The sequence below is a fragment of the Telopea speciosissima genome, chromosome 1, assembly GCF_018873765.1.
Source record: "Telopea speciosissima isolate NSW1024214 ecotype Mountain lineage chromosome 1, Tspe_v1, whole genome shotgun sequence".
Classification (NCBI taxonomy): domain Eukaryota; kingdom Viridiplantae; phylum Streptophyta; class Magnoliopsida; order Proteales; family Proteaceae; genus Telopea; species Telopea speciosissima.
The window spans coordinates 53,691,594-53,711,051 of record NC_057916.1 but is presented as its reverse complement, the minus strand read 5'-3'; the positions used below and the strand labels follow the sequence as shown (position 1 = coordinate 53,711,051).

The 19,458-nt window shown below is 38.8% G+C and overlaps 1 protein-coding gene across 1 annotated transcript; it reads right to left on the bottom strand.

The window, feature by feature from the left end:
• Positions 1-263: 263 nt before the first annotated feature.
• On the bottom strand, positions 264-653 carry LOC122651246. Its single transcript, XM_043844553.1, has one exon. It carries the CDS (start codon positions 651-653, stop codon positions 264-266), a length of 390 nt encoding a protein of 129 aa, XP_043700488.1.
• Positions 654-19,458: the final 18,805 nt, after the last annotated feature.

Here is a 19,458-nt window from a genome sequence, read left to right as displayed (position 1 = left end):
TCTTGTTCTTTGAACCCTGAGAACTCTTCTCAGTAACAAGAGAAACAACCTTATTTTTCTTAAGCGTACTTTCTGCTTCTATAAGCATGTTAATAAGCTCAAAGACGTCGTTAACCACTACTTTATTCATGTGGAAGTTCATGATAAAGGAGCTATAGATGTCAGGAAGTTAGGCAAAGATAATCTCTATCTTGAAGTCCAACTCAAATAGAGTACCCTTTCTCCAATCCAAAGAAGAGTTTGATAAGCTTCATCATATGATCCTAGATTGTGGTACTGTCATGCATCTTTGTAGAGAACAGCACTGAGGAGATTTGTTGGCGTGCAAGACGATCTTTCTTGCCAAAAGTCTGCTCTAAGTGTTCCATCACATCCTTGGCCGATTCCAGGTCATCACATGAGCTCTGGAGGTTCTTATCAATGGAGTTAAGAATATAGGCGATGGCCAGAGTGTCCTTCTCTTTGAAGGTCTCCCAAGCCACATAGTCGTCACCTTCAGTGGTGTGAGGTAAGGGAGATCCATTAGTAGAAATGACATGGTGGATCTTCTCTGCCTTCAGAATGAGTATAAGCTTTCGCTTCCACTCGAGGTAATTAGTTCCAGTTAGTCTATTGTCATTATGTAGGAAATTGAGGGTGGCGTTGTTGGTCATATTGATGGCAGTTAGGGTCTATAAATAACGTACAAGCAATTAATTAGCAACCATATCATCAAAAGAATTAAGGAAACATGCATCACATTCCAATGGTAACTCACAAAATCAACATCCCTCTTGGTCAAAAATGTGAATTAGAGTCTTTTAAGCCTTTAATATGCATAGCTTAGCCTTTCGGAGTTCACTATGCATATACTTTGCTGTCAATACCCTAATATAAGGGTTGACCTCCAATATACTTTGGCCACCTGAGTGATATCTTAGCCTTTCGGAGTTCACTACACACTCAAGTCAAGTAGGTACCTATCTCCTCAAAACAATTCATGGTTCTTAGGTGATGTTGACACTCAGGCTATAACTATTTACTATGATTGTTTCTATCACGCCGGAGATGGGAGGATGCTACTTATCCACTGATCACTAAGGTTAGCCTTTCGGAGTTCCCAAAGTGGTCTATGGATAGTCCATTCTCTCATCGCAATAGGAGGCCACGGGATTCTAACCGTTAAAAATTCTCGCACTATTACTTGCTTTACTTAATCGATGCCAATAAGGTAATTTTAACATTACTATGCATTAACCATGTTACTCCTAACCATCATAAATCACATGCATCTAGTAACGTGCACAAGCAAATATTACCCTATGTACTAACATGTAGCAAACCATATAAAGCAAATAAAGTAAGCAATAATATGGTATGGTTATGGGATTCTCGAAGGTCTTCAACTCCTTGAAACTTGAGAAGCTCCCATTCGAAATTTTGTCTTCCTTGAAGTCACGTTCCTCTTCTTTCATCTCAAAGATCATCTCATGTCTTCAAGCGGTTACATCCATTGGACTTTAAAATTAAATTACATCTTATGAAATTAAAATAAAGATTAAAATTTTACAATCATTTAGAAAACCTTGGGAAATCAACCCTCCAATTATAGGGCTGCCCACGGGGAATACAACCATTTAGAATGGAGTAAGAAGAGGGGGGTGAAAATTAAGAAGTGACAAATATAAAACAACCATCACATACTTAATCCCATGACCATTCCATGCTACAAAACAAATGGTTAGATCAATTGCTCAAAATCAAAGTGTTAGTACGACATGAATCTCTTAATCCCACTTTTAACTCTTTAAAAATGATTCAAGTATAAACTTTAATACCCAACACTTGGATATGCAATCTATACATGATAGGTAGGCATGTACTCAAGAAAGCATTGCATTCTCTATATTATTTTATAATAAAATGCAATGAGGGCAAAATTGTAATTTCACACATACTTGTTTAATTACACAATTTTAAGAACTAATCTAAAATTTCTTTAATTAAACGATGTTAGAATGAAAATGCATTTTGGTTCTCATAAAACTCGATGTCCAATCAATTCTCAATTAATCACACCAAGTGGAACCTTAAATTAAAAAATAAAATTTGCATATATTTCATTCAAAATTTTTTTTTTTTTTTTTGAGTTACAATTTGGGTCGACCCAAAGTGGTCTGATCCACATGGACTAGCCCATCGGTCAAACCCATGTGGGTCGGCCCTTGGTTTGTGGGTCCATGGGTTCAACCCATGTATTAATAAAGTGGGTCCCATGAGTCAATTTGCAATTAAATAGAATCCTATTTTAATTTGGACTTTCCTAATCAAGTTAGGATTCCTATTTAAAATCAATTTTCATTCATGAGAGAAAATAGTTAGTTTGATTCCAAATACAAAATCAGAATCCCACTCCTTTTAAATTCTCATTATATTGTGAGCAACTTAATTAGATTTAGATTCCTATCTAAAATAGATAATTAATTCAACTACAAGTTTCCTAATCTAATTAGGCAATCTTGCTCATAAATCCAACTTTCCTAATCTAATTAGGAAACTTTGCTAAAAGTCCTATTGTGTCCAAAACACAATTAGAGCATCTTCAAGTAATCTCCATTAAAACAGCTTCAACTAGAACTCCATTAATGGAGCTTACAAGATGGAATTTGACATGACGAAGAAGAACTTTTTAAATCACCATCACATGCACACATAAAAAATTTCAAAAATCATCATCTTCCCCAACCCCCATGGACCCTTTTTTTTTTTTTGAGATGCAAGGGCAGTTGCCCACACGGCTACAGGCTGCTGCCTGCGCGCACATTGGCCTTGGCCTGCAACCACATGGCACGCAGGGCCTTGCCTGCTTGCCGCGGCTGCCGGTCGACAGTTCCGACTAGTGTGGCCTCTTCTCCTTCATTTCATATATTATCAACTTCGTATTTTGTGTACAATACTCAAAACTCAAAAAACTCAAAATGCAATAATGGAGGAAGAAGAAGAAGAAGAAGATTGCAAGTTGATTTTGACATGTGTTTAATAAAGAACCTACGCTCTGATGTCAATTGTCAGTGGTGGCAGAAGTGATGGGATTCTCATATAATCACAAAATTTTATGAGCATGCAACGATCGTAATAAACACATTAATGTACTAACCTCAAAGAGAGAGCAAGGTCACCTAGAACACTCAAATGGTGTGTTCCTCCAAAGGAATGCAACACTTGAAGAAGATCTCCCAAGCATGCTTCACCTCCAACGGCCAATAGTGCTTGAGAAAGAAGAAGACTCTGTTTTTCTCTCTCTAAGCTGTCTCACAATTTTGTGCAAATTGTTCTAATGATTTTTCTCTATCATCATCAATCATCATTGGCCTTAGGTCTCTTTATATATATAGAGACCTTATTGAGGAGGTGGCAAACCTACGGTCCAGATCTAACCAAGTGGTGTGATTCTTTGGGTAGCCCATAAGATTATCCAAAATTGCACATAATTATCCAAAATCATAGTAAAGGACAATCCTACCAGGGCATAACTTGAAAAACCCCTTGCGGTAGGTAATTTTATTATATTTTCTCCCCACACTACTAACACCTATAATGGGCCATTGCAACAATGGAATAAATGTCACCGCCACAATTTCAGTCCATTATAATTTATCACGAGAGTATGGAGGACTTTAATTGGCCATAAAACTCTTTGAAAATTCTTTTTCAAAATATATTTAATTTAATATCAATAAAATTAAATACTCTTTGCAAACACTTTACAAAATACCAAGGCCTTGGATTTGGCACAACCAACTCCTTTCACTCTTTTTTTGGTGTTCTTCCTTTACGGGTAGTGGAAACTTTATTGAGCACCACATCCATAACTATTTACATTATGCACACCGAGCGGCCGATATATAGTCAGTCCTTTTAATAGACATCAACCATTGACACACCACAAATGTACAAAACATAAATAAAATGGCAAGTGTCTCTCAAGTACAGAGAAAATAACTACCGGAGATTCCCGTTGCAACTACAACTTGACGGTGAATAATTTGGGAATCCCCGTGGATCATGTTCAACACGAAAATGTGCCTATAGTTACATTTTGGTCCAATCACTATTGTACGAATGTAAAATATAGCAATCATAGAATAGGTTGCCCAAATCTATCCGTAGTTGTGAACAAAACGGTTTAAATTGGGCAGATGCAATATACAATTATGACAAGCACAAAATTAAATAAAACTAAATTAATTAATTTAATCAAATTAAATTGAGTTTGTTAGACACACAAACATTACATCCAACAAACCTATCCCAAAAAATATATATATTTTGTAAGAGTTTTGCTAATCTTAATAGATTCACACCTTCGTGACTTTTTAAATTTTTTTATTGAATTTTCTCTAAAGATCAACAGGAATATATTAAAATAAGGATAGAGTTAATTGATTAACGGGCATTTCCATATGGAAGTACAAGACAGGACAATTGAAGGATTTTAAGACCACCTTCGGATTGGTAACCTCCACCATCCAATGGAGGAAACTAATCCATAAGTTTTGACGCCCCACCAACCACCCCACCCCAAAGGGAGAGATGGACATATTTCAGTTTTACAAGGAAACTCTAAAAAAGTCAAAAGAGAGTGTAAAAAGAGTATGCCTTTAAACTCACATTTATTACCCGTTATCACGTGTGTCATCCCAATGCACTGTATGAAGCATTATCTTCCTCAATATGTAAGCCATCTCCCAATGCACTAAATGAAGCATTATCTTCCTGTGCATGCGTCTCTCTCTCTCACTGATTTTGCAAAAGTTCTTTCTTTTCTCTTTCATTTTCACATTTTCAATTGAGTTTTGCTGTACTCCGATGGTATTACACTATCAAAAGACCGCCTATCTTATGCACGTGTGTGTGTGGTGATTAAACCATCAACGGAGCTTCCATGATCTATCATCTTTTTTCCTGAAGGGGGGTCTCTATTTTGAGCAAGAAATCAACGGGAAGGTAGGATTTTACTTTAAAATTATGCTTTCCATGATTTTAACCAGGAAATACAAGGAGGATAAAAAAATGAAAAATTGTTGATCGGAAGTTGTTATATGTTGTGAGTCTAATTACGTTTCTTTATTTTTCATACGAGTCTATAAGAATCAAAACACTCACGTTATGGGTATTTGAGTATGAACAACATTCCAATTTCAATGGGATTTAATCTGGGCTATTTAAAAGCCAACGTTTATGGTTGGGTGGAGATAATTTTGATAATAATAAAAAGAAACATTGCTCTTTGTGAGTGTTTTTTTAAGAACCTGGCAGAGTTCTTGTTTGCAAAAGAAACCACAATGACTTTCTCCTTCAATCTTGAAGAATTGAGCGTTATTTTGGATCGATTCCATCGATCATTCTTCTGGTGTGCTTGATCAGTCACTCCATAATTGTTTCTTCGATCAGCGCTTCCAACAAGGTTGCTTTACCTCCCTCATTACTTTTCTTTTTATATATATATTTTTCAATTTTAAACTTATTTTCTCAATTCCTTCCCCAAAATTCCTAGTAGGACATTGTTGGACAAGTGTGTGTCCATCAAACCCGGTTTGGTTCGGTCCGATTCAACCGGGTTCACCTTTGTATTGAACATTTATACATTTTAGTTTAATATTGTCACATGCGATATAAACTTTTTGAGCATTATGTGTCCGTAAGTTATACTTAAAATGGTAGTCATGACTAGGGTTTGGGCTGGGCACCCTTATCATATGGTCGTCGCATTGGGTATGCCTGGACATGTGATGTCAGGGTATGAATGCGAGTGCTCACATGTTTGATGTGTGCATTGGCGAAGAATCTACTTTGTCGATTCCCTCATGTATTACTGCCAGATGTAGGAAGGGATAGACATGTGTCACCAACACCCTGTACCTGAGGGAACCCTGTCACTGCAAAGTGTGATCGCATTCTTTGGTTCATCAATGACTGAGACTCAAGCGAGTAAAAGCCGGTGTTCTGGGAATGCGTGAACACTTTGTGAGTGAAGGAGTTATCGAACACGGTCACCACTGCCCGATTGGGGAACACCAAGATAAAGACTGTCTGTGCATGGTCGGATCAGAATCTGGATCCAGTACCATTTTGGAAATGGTTTTGTAAAATTTATTTTACATAAAATGATACATTATTTATAGTTATTTCAAATAAAGTGTTTTATCGAGTTTTACGGGACCTGATCGGATGCACAGACGCTCTTATATGGACATGTATTACGGATTGGGGTTTGGCAGTACATGTGTACATGCCCTAGATTCCATAATGATGGTGTTGATTAGTGGGGGGTTGTATATGATAAATTGTTATCATATAGGGAGTTATTTAGAATTTGCTAATTTAATTGGCTCTTTATTTAATTAATGGATTTGGTGCTAATTGTAATTATCCATTAATAATTAAATAAAGAATCTAATTAATACTTTCCCTATTAGATTCTGCTTCTTCACCTGTGTAGCACTTTGAGTTTAAATAGAACTGCCAGACTGAGAGAGAGAGAGAGTCAGACTCTCACTAGGGCTCTATTAAATCTATCTAGGATTTAATTAAACCCTATTATTATAAATAGGAGACCATAAAATGCAGAAGAGAGCACCTCTCCATGTTTTTGGAGCAGACACTCTCTCTCCTACGTTTTTGGTTTCTCTCTCTCCCTCTTGTGATATGTCTTCTTCTTCTTGCTTCTCTCACCTGTGTTTGAGAGTTAGGGTTTGTGAAACCCTAGATTTGTGTTGAGGAGTTTGAGGGCATCTGGGACTAGTGTGTAGAACCTTGGTAGCACCATTGGAGGTTCAGATCTGTTTGCTTGGAGCTCGTTGGAGGAAGAACCACTGTCTATTGGAGGAGCAACACTTGAGGCTCACCCGATTAGCAGTTCTTTATTAATTCCTTCTGTTCATTGATTATTAATATTTATGGGATGCGAAAGAAACTCGAATCGATTTATTGCCGCTACGCATTCGAGTATGGGATGGATCCCTCTTGCCATGTGATGACTAGAGATGTATTTTCTCTGTCCCTAATGTGTTCTATAATTGCGTGGGACATATGAGGGAAGGAGAAACCCTATTAGGGATGCACTAGGGTTCCCATGCGAGACCATGGAAAACCCTAAAATTAAAATGGGGCACCCATGGGACACCATGGGATAACCCAGGGTATGCAATACCCTAATTTTCAGTTAATTGGTTTCCCTAGGGAACTATGTTTTTTTTATCCCTGGACCATTGTTTGACCAACAGTGTGGTATCAGAGCCACTTTTCCCACTCATGAATATTGAATAATTAATGGTTAATATGATTATCATGAGTGGGTTGCAAGTTGGCACATGGGTGGTTAAAATTATGGTTGTTGTAACAACCTTCCCATGTGCACATGGGTAGTTACAAGGTTGTTAGTATAACAACCTACCTATGTGATGATGGATTTGGTTTGTTTTATTTATTCCAATTGTTGAAGCATGTATCCAATTAAGGAGGGATTATTAATTTTATTAATTTAAATTTTTAATCATGATTTATATGTGTGGGGGGGGGGGGAGCGCATGCTGCCAAGCCTCTCCACACGCCCTCCCCCTATTGCCAGCCTATGTGCGCATCCCCTTGCGGGCTGCGGGCCTGTAGGCTGATGTCCGTGGGCTTTAGCCTACGGGCAGCAGGCCTGTGGCTTGCAGCCCAAGGCTGCTGTTCGTGGGCCTTGTGCCTATGGGCTGCGCAAGGAGTGCCTACAGCCTGCAGCCTGCGCATGTGGGCTGCATGCACCCCTCTTGTTTTCCCTCCAGTTTAACAAAAAAAAAAACAGTTTTTTTTCAAAACAGAATTTTATTATTTTGTTTTACTTTTTGGAGGATGATGATGGGTGAAGAGATTCCCTCTTTATCCACTTGCAATTAAAATACGATTTTAATTTTATGAGCTTGGATACATGTTATCACATGCGATGTGGTGGTTCAATAATTGAAGGAATCCATGTTTTAATTTTTGGTTTACTTGCTTTAATGCCCATGCATGAAATTATATTATGTATGTGATACATGGGGTTATGGGTGGATGTGATGCTTCTCTCTCTTTCTCTCTCTCCCCCTATCTTTTTTATAAACAAATGTACTCCACCCCATGGGCAGCCCAAATGGTGGATTGGTTTCTCCATGCGGGGTTTCTTTATTATTATGGAAAGGAAAGTGTATAGAATTTTTCCTAGGTTTCCATTATAATTTTAGAGGAGTTAGGACTCCCAGGGCATGTTGATGGTGATTCACATGTGGTACTCAAAGCTTATGGAGTTGCAAGTCACCTACTTTGAAGACGTAATCGGGCAAAGGAGATGATTGAGGCATGGCATCCATGGCATGATAAATGCACCCAAAGTTATTAGTTTTATTTTTATTGGGAGGGTTCTTTAATTGCTTCTGATAAAAATACCGTCATCCCATAATCACTTTTAATTAATGTTGATTAATTATGTTGTTTAAATCTATCCATGTATGTGAGAGTTAATTAATCCCTCTTTATTCACAATACATGTATGATATGGACTAGTCTTAATCGGTAGACATGTCCATGGCCTTCTATTGAAGATAAATGTGGAAAGTGTGTGACATGACCCCGTATAAGTCGACAGGACATTGCCAGGACCTCTGTCACACATTTATCTATATTTACCTCTATCTAGATACGTTAGGGTATGGATAGTGAGAGGGCACTGCGATAGTGGGCCATCTTTCATGATTCCATGATTCTAACTAATGCAATAGATAAGTACATGACTTGGGTGTATGTCACCCGACAGGATCTGGACATGACACCTAGGTGGCCAAAAATATTGGAAGCCCATGAGGCGGACAGCTTAGTCCACACTATCATGGTGTGTATAATGACTCCCGACAGGGTAATTTATGCATGCAAGGGTTGTAGGTATCGAATTCATCTTTTGGGTTATGAGGGAAACCCAAATCATGAAAGACCATTGATGTGTGTGTGCTCAATTTATTATTTTCAATGATCATTAATTAGCATGTGGTTATTTACTTATGCATGTGTAGATTAATATATGATGGCTGCCGTTAATTCCAACATGTTAACACTCATTAGCGAATACAAACTTAATGGTATAAACTATGTCGATTGGTACCGGAGCATTAAGTTGCTCCTGACTGCTGAAGGACTGTACACAGTTCTAGATGAACAAGTTCCTCCTCAACCCAACCCGAATGATTTTGAGGCAAATGAAGAGATGCAAGAGTTCCTCATGAGGGATTCCAAGGCATCACTCTATATCCTAGGATCGTTGGAAAAGTCAGGTGTAGACTCAATCAAGGATAAACGCACTGCTGGGGGTAAAATGGCTAAGCTTGCTGAATTGTTCAACAGGCAGCACATTTTGATGCGGTAAGTCAAATCCATAACTCCAAGATGTCCCAGGGGACTCCATTGATGGAGCATGTAATGAAAATGATCAATCTGTTTGAAAAATTGGAATCCATGGGGACTGATTTAAGCCTGCGATACAAGGCTGATGTGATCTTAGTGTCACTCACTTCTGCCTACGCACCTTTTAGGATGTCCTACAAGATGTCCGACAAGGAGATGGAGCTCACCGAACTTGCTAATGCACTGGTAGAGGCTGAAGCGTCCTTGAAAAAGGATAAGGCTGAGGTCAATGCAACTGAGGCAAAGCCTTCTTCAAATGGGAAAAAGAAGAAAAAGGGAAGAAAGGGCAAGACCCTAAAAGCCAAGGGTGGGAAGTCTGGCAATAAAGGCAAAGGCATGTGCTTCTATTGCAAGAAGGAGGGTCACTGGAAAAGAAACTGTCGTGCTTACCTGGTAACTTTAAAAGACAAGAAGCCGAATGAAACAGAGTTTGCTAAAGAAGGTACATGTGATGTTCACGTTCTTTATGAGTCTAATTTATCTTTTGAACCAACCAATTCTTGGTTTGTAGTGGATCCACTATTCACATTTGCAATGATTGCAGGGGTTCAAGGAGACAAGGAACCTAGAAAGAAATAAAGTGCGTCTTCGGATGGGCACTGGAGCTAAGACCATGGCGTTGGCTGTGGGAACTTTTATTTTAAATTTTAGTTCTGCTAGTTTAGTTTTAAAGGATTGCTATTATGTACCCTCTTTCAAGAGGAAGATAATTTCAGTTTCAAAACTTGTTTTGGACGGATATAGTTTTTCCTTTAATTCTAAATTGATTATTCATTTTAATAATTCCTTTGTGGCATCCGGATATATGCAAAGTGGTTTATATTTTCTAGATTGCCCTATTAGAACGAATGTTGTTTCAAATGTTGATTTGAAACGGAAAACAGCTCCAATGAACTCAACACATATGTGGCATCTAAGATTGGGTCACATAAATGTGGACCGAATCAATAGATTGGTGAGGGATGGGCCCTTAGAGAGTCTGAGGGTGGAACCATTCCCCACTTGTGAGTCATGCCTTCAGGGTAAAATGACCAAGAAACCCTTTAGCAATAAAGGTGCTAGAGCCACAGATATGTTGGAGTTGATACACACTGATGTGTGTGGACCCATAAACATACAAGCAAGATATGGGTATGAGTACTTTATCATGTTCACCGATGATTACTCTAAATATGATTACATATACTTGATGCGTAGGAAATCAAAAGCCTTTGATAAATTCAAAGAATTCCAAGCCGAGGTCGAAAGACAGCTCGATAAACGCATCAAATCCTTACGATCAGATTGTGGAGGGGAGTATTTATCAGATGAGTTTAAAGAACATCTCATATCCCAAGGGATAGTTAGTCAGCTAACTAATCCAGGCACACCACAACAAAATGGTGTATCCGAATGACGCAATCAGACCCTATTGGATATGGTCAGGACGATGCTCATTTATAGTGAGCTGCCTCTTTCTTTCTGGGGGTACGCTTTAGAGACGGCGATATATATCTTGAATAAGGTTCCATCTAAGTCTGTAGCCAAGACACTCTTTGAGTTGTGGAAGGGGCGAAAGCCCAGTATTCAACACCTGAGGGTATGGGGTTGTATAGCACATGTGCAAAAGCAACAAACAAACAAGTTGGAATCCAGGACTTCGAGATGCTATTTCTTAGGCTACCCCAAAGGCACGATAGGCTATTATTTCTATGACCCAGTTGACCAAAAGGCCATTGTAAGTAAACATGTCACATTTTTTGAGGAAGAAATGATGACCCAGAGGTTCGAACCAGTAGTTATAAAAGAGCTATCAGATGGCTCAGAAACGTCACTTCCAGAAGTGAGACAAACTGACATATCCACTGAAATACCAACACCTGAGGAACCTCGACGCAGTGGGAGGACTATTAGACCACCCACCAAGCTAACTCTTCTAATCGAAGAGGAAACTATGGAAGAGTTCCACATGGTATCGATTGAATCGGATGATGATCCAATGACATACTTTGAGGCTCTAAAGGATGTTGATGCCACTAGGTGGCTGGAGGCAATGCGCTCTGAAATTGATTCGATGCATTCCAACAAGGTCTGGACTCTAGTCGATCCACCACTTGGAGTCAAGCCAATTGGCTGCAAATGGATCTTCAAGAGGAAGAAGGGTGCAGATGGAAAGGTCAAAAGATTCAAAGCGAGACTGGTAGCAAAGGGCTATACCCAGAAAGAGGGTATAGACTATGAGGACTCCTTTTCACAAGTAGCGATGATGAAATCCATCAGGATTTTATTGGCTATCGCAACACACTTTGATTATGAGATCTGGCAGATGGATGTGCAGACTGCATTTCTAAATGGGTTCCTTCAAGAGGAAATCTACACGGAACAACCAGAGGGGTTCTCTTCCTTGAAGGAAGAAAGAAAGGTGTGCAAATTGCAAAGGTCCATTTATGGGTTGAAGCAGGCTTCCAGGAGCTGGAACATCAAGTTTGATCAATCAATCAAATCGTTTGGTTTTAATCAAAACATGGATGAACCATGCATTTACAAGAAGATCAGTGGGAGGGCAGTATGTTTTCTTGTTTTATACGTAGATGACATATTGTTGATTGGTAACGATGTTGGATTCCTTTCATCAGTAAAATAATAGTTTTCCGCAACGTTTTTTATGAAAGACCTTGGTGAAGCTAGCTATATCCTTGGGATCAAACTCGTAAGAGATCGCCAGAAAAGGATGCTAGGCTTATCACAGGCTACCTATATAGACAAAGTCCTAGCCAGATTTAGTATGGAGAACTCCAAGAGGGAAAGTGTTCCCTTCAGACATGGAGTCAGTCTTTTCAGATCTCAATGTCCTCAGTCTTAGACAGACATTGAAGAGATGAAGAGGATTCCCTATGCCTCAGCAGTAGGGAGTCTTATATACGCTATGTTGTGTACGAGGCCAGACATTTGCTATGCAGTAGGTATGGTAAGTCGTTATCAATTTAACCCTAGACGCAAGCATTGGAGTGCTGTCAAGAATATCCTCAAGTACCTGAGAAGGACTAAGGAATATTTCTTGGTTTTTGGATCTGATCAGTTGTCAGTATTGGGATACACAGATTCAGATATCCAAACTGACAAGGATGACAGAAAATCCACGTCCGAGATGGTATATCTAATGGGTGGAGGTGCCATTGTGTGGTGGAGTGCGAAACAAAAGTCTACAGCTGATTCTACTACCAAAGCAGAATACCTTACAGCTTGTGATGCAGCAAAAGAAGGTGTTTGGCTAAAGAAATTCCTATCAGATTTGGAGGTAGTCCCTGATCTTGTCAAGGGCCCTATTCCCCTGTTATGTGACAATAGAGGGGCCATTGCACAAGCTAAGGAGCCTAGGGCTCATCAGAGGAACAAGCACGTGCAGCGGAAGTATCACCTCATCAGAGAGATTATCCAGCAGGGTGACGTGAGTATCTCCAAAGTGGACACAACTGAAAATGTGTCTGATGCCATGACAAAGGGTTTGTCACCAGGAGTGTTTGAGAAACACATGGAGGGCATGGGTTTAAAATGTATGGGAAATTGGCTTTGATGTACAAGTGGGAGATTGTTGGACAAGTGTGTCCATCAAACCCGGTTCGGTCCGGTTCAACCCGGTTCACCTTTGTATTGAACATTTATACATTTTAGTTTAATATTGTCACATGCGATATAAATTTTTTGAGCATTATGTGTCCATAAGTTATACTTAAAATGGTAGTCACGACTAGGGTTTGGGCTGGGCACCCTTATCATATGGTCGTCGCATTGGGTATGCCTGGACATGTGATGTCAGGGTATGAATGCGAGTGCTCACATGTTTGATGTGTGCATTGGCAAAGAATCTACTTTGTCGATTCCCTCATGTATTACTGCCAGATGTAGGAAGGGATAGGCATGTATCACCGACACCTTGTACCTGAGGGAACCATGTCACTGCAAAGTGTGATCGCATTCTTTGGTTCATCAATGACTGAGACTCAAGCGAGTCAAAGCCAGTGTTCTGGGAATACGTGAACACTTTGTGAGTGAAGGTGTTATCCAACACGGTTACCACTGCCCGATTGGGGAACACCAAGATAGAGACTGTCAGGCATGGTCGGATCGAAATGCGGATCCAGATCCGTTTTGGAAATGGTTTTGCAAAATCTATTTTACATAAAATGATACATTATTTATAGTTATTTCAAATAAAGTATTTTATCGAGTTTTGCAGGACCCAATCGGATGCACAGACGCTCTTATATGGACATGTACTATGGATTGGGGTTTGGCAGTACATGTGTACATGCCCTAGATTCCATAATGATGGTGTTGATTAGTGGGGGGGTTGTATATGATAAATTGTTATCATATAGGGAGTTATTTGGAATTTGCTAATTTAATTAGTTCTTTATTTAATTAATGGATTTGGTGCTAATTGTAATTATCCATTAATAATTAAATAAAGAATCTAATTAATACTTTTGCTATTAGATTCTGCTTCTTCACCTGTGTAGCACTTTGAGTTTAAACAGAACTGCCAAACTGAGAGAGAGAGAGTCAGACTCTCACTAGGGCTCTATTAAATCTATCTAGGATTTAATTAAACCCTATTATTATAAATAGGGGACCATAAAACGTAGAAGAGAGCAGCTCTCCATATTTTTTGAGTAGACACTCTCTCTCCTACGTTTTTGGTTTCTCTCTCTCCCTCTTGTGGTCTCTCTTCTTCTTCTTGCTTCTCTCACCTATGTTTGAGAGTTAGGGTTTATGAAACCCTAGATCTGTGCTGAGGAGTTTGAGGGCATCTAGGACTAGCGTGTAGAACCTTAGTAGCACCATTGGAGGTTCAGATCTGTTTGCTTGGAGCGCTCGCTGGAGGAAGAACCACTATCTATTGAAGGAGCAACACTTGAGGCTCACCCGGTTAACAGTTCTTTATTAATTCCTTCTATTCATTGATTATTAATATTTATGGGATGCAAAAGAAACTTGAATCGATTTATTGCCGCTGCGCATTCGAGTATGGGATGGATCCCTCTTGCCATGTGATGACTAGAGATGTATTTTCTCTATCCCTAATGTGTTCTATAATTGTGTGGGACACATGAGGGAAGGAGAAACCCTATTAGGGATGCACCAGGGTTCCCATGGGAGACCATGGGAAACCCTAAAATTAAAATGGGGCACCCATGGGACACCATGGGATAACCCAGGGTGTGGAATACCCTAATTTTCAGTTAATTGGTTTTCCTAGGGAACCATGTTTTTTTTATCCCTGGACCGTTGTTTGACCAACTGACATTTGGTAGAATAGGTACCCTAACTCTTTCTCTTTGAAGGACCATTATGCTTTTAAGGAAGGTGCTTTCCCCAAAAAATCTTTAAAGGAATCCTATTGTGATTTGGATTCTAAATCTGAAATCTAGAATTGAAGAATTCGATGACAATATTTAGAAGAATCTAAACAGCAACTAACACTAAATAGAAGTAATGAGTGAACAACAACTGAAACCAAAAACCAGGAAAGAAATCAGGAAACCCAAAAAATCTTTAATGTATATATATGATCCATTATAATATTCCCTCCAATTTGTTTCATTCTATTCAAAATTTAAATATCTATCTTTTAACTATATAGAATGAATCAATATTTATTTTTGTAATAGTATTCAACAAATCATTAAATTTCAGGTGATGTGTCAATTTATTTCCAATTTTAATATTGTATCTGCCATGATCTGTTCTTTGTTTTTCAATTATAGATTGCATAGAGTTTCCAGACATGTTTCTCTACTTCCAATATTTTATCAAGAACATTAATTGAGTTCTTTATATAAGGTCTTCCTTCTCCATAAACTATTCATAAGCAGTTTGGATTTCAATGAAGATTTCTTTAAATTAGATTCTTTGGGTAACAATTCATGTCACTCTTTTTTTTTATTTTCCTCCAATTTTTTATATTAGTATCATTTGTGTTCAATCGTTACTTTTATTGCTCTTTATAATGTTCTATCAAATGTGCAAGTATAGGAGATATTGCTTCTTTGCAAATCAAGAAAATGCATATAATAGTTGGGACTTATTTCATTGATATTTTATAAAAGTATTTACATGGATATATTATTTCTATTCTCACTTTTTATTTTATTAGTGAGAAAGATATTCATTAAATGAACAAATATTGAAACAAGCTAAGTTATTATAAGGTGTACAATAACCGAAAAGGAAGATGTTTTGTTGACAAAAACAATCTACCCAAATTAAAAAGAAACTATCACCACCTACTTATAGCGGCTGTAAAAATTACCGCTTCTTATAGCGGCGGTAAAATGCTAATGCTGCTAAATTACTTAGCAAAAAAATAAAAATCGCTGGAAAGAGATTTATATATAGAATCTTTTTGAGGCGGTAAATATTACCGCTGCTATAACATATTAAAGCGATAATAGTAGAACCACTTGGACTGTTTGGTGGTTGTAGAACATTACCCCCATTATTGAGGAATCAGTATCAGATCAGCTGATTCATGTCGGTATTGGTAGTGGCTGATACCGATTCCTGGCCAAGATCCCATATCAGTGGATCGGTAGGGACCAAGGTCAAAAGGGTAATAAAATCAATTTTTTAATGAAAATTAGTGGTAAATCCATCTGATCTTGACCAATCAGATTGGTATCCAACGAGACCAATACCGATTCAAATTGGGATTGGCCGAGACTAAGACCAATATTGGTTACAAAATCCCTTATTACCACCCTTACATGTTCCTAGCAGCAGCGGTAAAAACAAACTTCCCTTAAAAGTTTAATATTATAATTTTAGTATATGAGTTTTGGAGGCGATAAAAGAATACCGCCGCTAAAATTCATACTCAGTAGCATTAATACTATGTGGCTTCATTATCATCTGATATCTTGCTTTTTTTGTCTGTTGTGCGTCTTTCTGTCCCCTACTGATGGCTATGTCAAAGGTGTGGTAAAGTAACTGGCTTTTTTTGTTGATGTTTCTTGCTTTCCAGTCTATAATTGTATGTTTTTGTTTCTTCTTTTTATACAAATGATCTTTTAGTGAAAAATATCATGTGGCTTCTACACTTTTCAGCCATGTGGAGGTCTCATTTCTAAAACTGAGCCATGGTTTGGAAGGTTCTCCCGTTTATTAACCACGTGTTAAGGTCATGGTCATATCCCTATCATGCCACCAAACAAGTTGAGACTTTTATGGTTGTATTTTTCATACCCGAAGTGAAGTTACCTTAAAACTTTCAAAGTTGAGATGCCCATCATTTTTCAACATTGATATATTTATGTAAAAGAATTCGATAGGAAATATCTAGTAAGATTTTAGTCAAAAACTACTCTCTAGCTAGAGATTTTTATGTATAAAATGAGATTTAACATTCCTAAATTATAACACGTTTTTCAAATCAAGTAATTATTTAGAGATGCATCACATTATCAAAGGCATCTTGGCCTTAGTAATGAATGCTAATAATTGGCCTATCAAGTCGCCTGATTCAATCCTGCAAGATAGCTTTGTGGGTGTAGCCCATTGTGAAGAAGACATACAAGCAATGGATGGATACTCTAGAGCTAGACCACACTATACTAGGTGAAATGTCATATTAAAGTTTAGGCATCACACTAACCAGCAAAACCCATCATAGCCCTCAGTTTTTTTAGGTTCGGTCTATCTTAGTACAAAACAGGCCTAGCAATGGGCTGGGCTTGCCCATGAACCTCATGATGTAAAACATGTGTTATTAATTTGAAATGGACTAATTCATGCTATTCATCTTATTTGTGGCATTTTTTTTTAGTTAACTATTTGCGGCATTTAATCATCATCCTTTGTAGTGTACTATTAGTACATGATGGTCTTTCATTTTGCCTACTACCTTGATAAAGAGTCTTTCTTCTTTCTCATTCAATATATTTTTGTTCAGGAATTTATTTTAAGAGTAGGAATGTTCCAAAACATGGCAAATGCATTACAAGAGAAGAGATGGAGGATTACAGTTTTCGAAGGGTTAAGAAGCACGAATAAAAAAATGGGAAGCTATACAATCGGATCAATGATTTACCAGGTGTGTTACATGAGTTTCACTCATGTAACATAGGATTTGCATGGGGGAGTGTGGTGGTTATGCCATGAATATTGTGGTAAGTATTGTCTTAAAGTTCCTACCTTTATTGTTTGTGAATCAGGTCTACCTCTGGATATATTCAAGGGTCGGTATTTTTATTATGTGGTAGTCTAGAGTAAAACTTAATTTAATTGGTTTCTCATTTATAATTTCTGGTTTGTTTGACAAATAGATTATTAGTTTACACAATAGATTGTTCACAATTTCTTCTTTAAAACCATGTTATTGACTTCTGTCTCTTCCATCTGTTGCGTGTGAAAACCTCCGGTACTTGGTTCGCCCGTGGATGAACCTGCAAAAACCAAGCAATGAGCGCAAGAAGGCCGGTGTGGCTCCGGCCTAGGACTCTCCGATGCTCAAGTCGGTCTCCAACGCGACACAGAATCGCCTAGTAAAAAGCAAGATGAGGAATAGTGCTCCATACCTGGGTATTTATAGAGTAAGGAGGAGATGAGACGGTTGGAAGAGTCCTAGTATGGTAGGAGTTCTTCTTTCGGAAGGTTCTCTCGCGTGGAGCGGAGTGGAGAGTTATTTTTGGGTCGGACTCTTATTAAGGTAAGAGTCCATGTAGAGTGTGATTCCGTGTTGCGCTGGGATCGTGGCTCGGTCCTTATCCCATGATTCTCGGGATGTGCTGCGTGGCCAAGAGATCCCCGGTGGGGTGCTATGAGAGCCTCAATGGAGGAGGGCTCGGTCTACGAGGTCGGCCCGTGGGGTCGGCAATGGAGGTCGGCCCGGGAGGAGGTCTCGGCCGCGAGCTCAGCTAGGAGTCTATGGCTGACCCGTATAATCTCGGCCTCGCCCACCGGCCAGCTCGCTCAAACCAGGCTTTGTCGGGTGACTTATCGGAGATGGGGTCAGCCCAATTTCCTGCTCGGCCCAACTCGGTTCTCGGACTGAGGTCGGGTCGGCCACGTGGCAGCCTCTGATAGGTGGGGTGTTTTATGCCTCATCACCATCCAACTTAGTTTTCTAAATACATGATTTTTGTTCATTGTAAGTCAACCAATGAACCGCTTGTTTAGTAGTGGTTGGAGTATATTTGTCTGCTCCATGAGGCTTATTACAGGGGATTCTTTTATTTTATTAGGTTCTCTATCAAGCAGCTTGATTGCTTCAAAAGTCACATGGAATTTGTTTGGGTTTTCATAATGTCTTAGTACATACTATGTTGGTCCATGGTTGGATTCATGTTTCTTGCTTGTTTTCCAGAGGTGAAAATGGGGAACTTCGGGTTGGGGTTCACCAGGCTCAAAAAAGTGAGTACAATGTGTCTGCATCCGTAATTAATGTTTGGACACAGCATGCCACTGGGTGTACTTGCCACTGCTTCTCATGCTATTTCTACCCGGAGCATGTTCACTGTCCATTTCTGACCTAGGTAAGTAATAACTATGCTATGATTGGACTTTGATTTTTTTAGCATTTTTACTTTGAAGCATATATGTATTAGTTATTATCTGACCAATATACATTTATTCATATTTTCAACAGGACAAGTCCTTCAGAATGCGTATTTCATTATGGATATGAATAAAAAAAGTTAGAAGGCCTAGGCTTTCTTTTCATCTTTGGACCCCTTCTGGGTTAAGATTGCTCCGCAATGCGATAAGAGTTGTATTGTACTCCGATGGTATTACACTGTCAAAAGACCGGCTATCTTATACACGTATGTGTGTGGTGATTAAAGCATCAATGGTGCTTCCAGAATCTATCGCCGTATGTCCTGAAGGGTGTTTCAGTTTTGAGCAAGAAATCAATTATGAGTGGGTGCCTTCAAGGTGTGATACTTGTTGTTCCTTTGGGAACACTAAGTTGCAGACTTGCAGTGAAGCAAGGCTTCGACTGCACCTCCACCTCACTGCCCAGCTCCT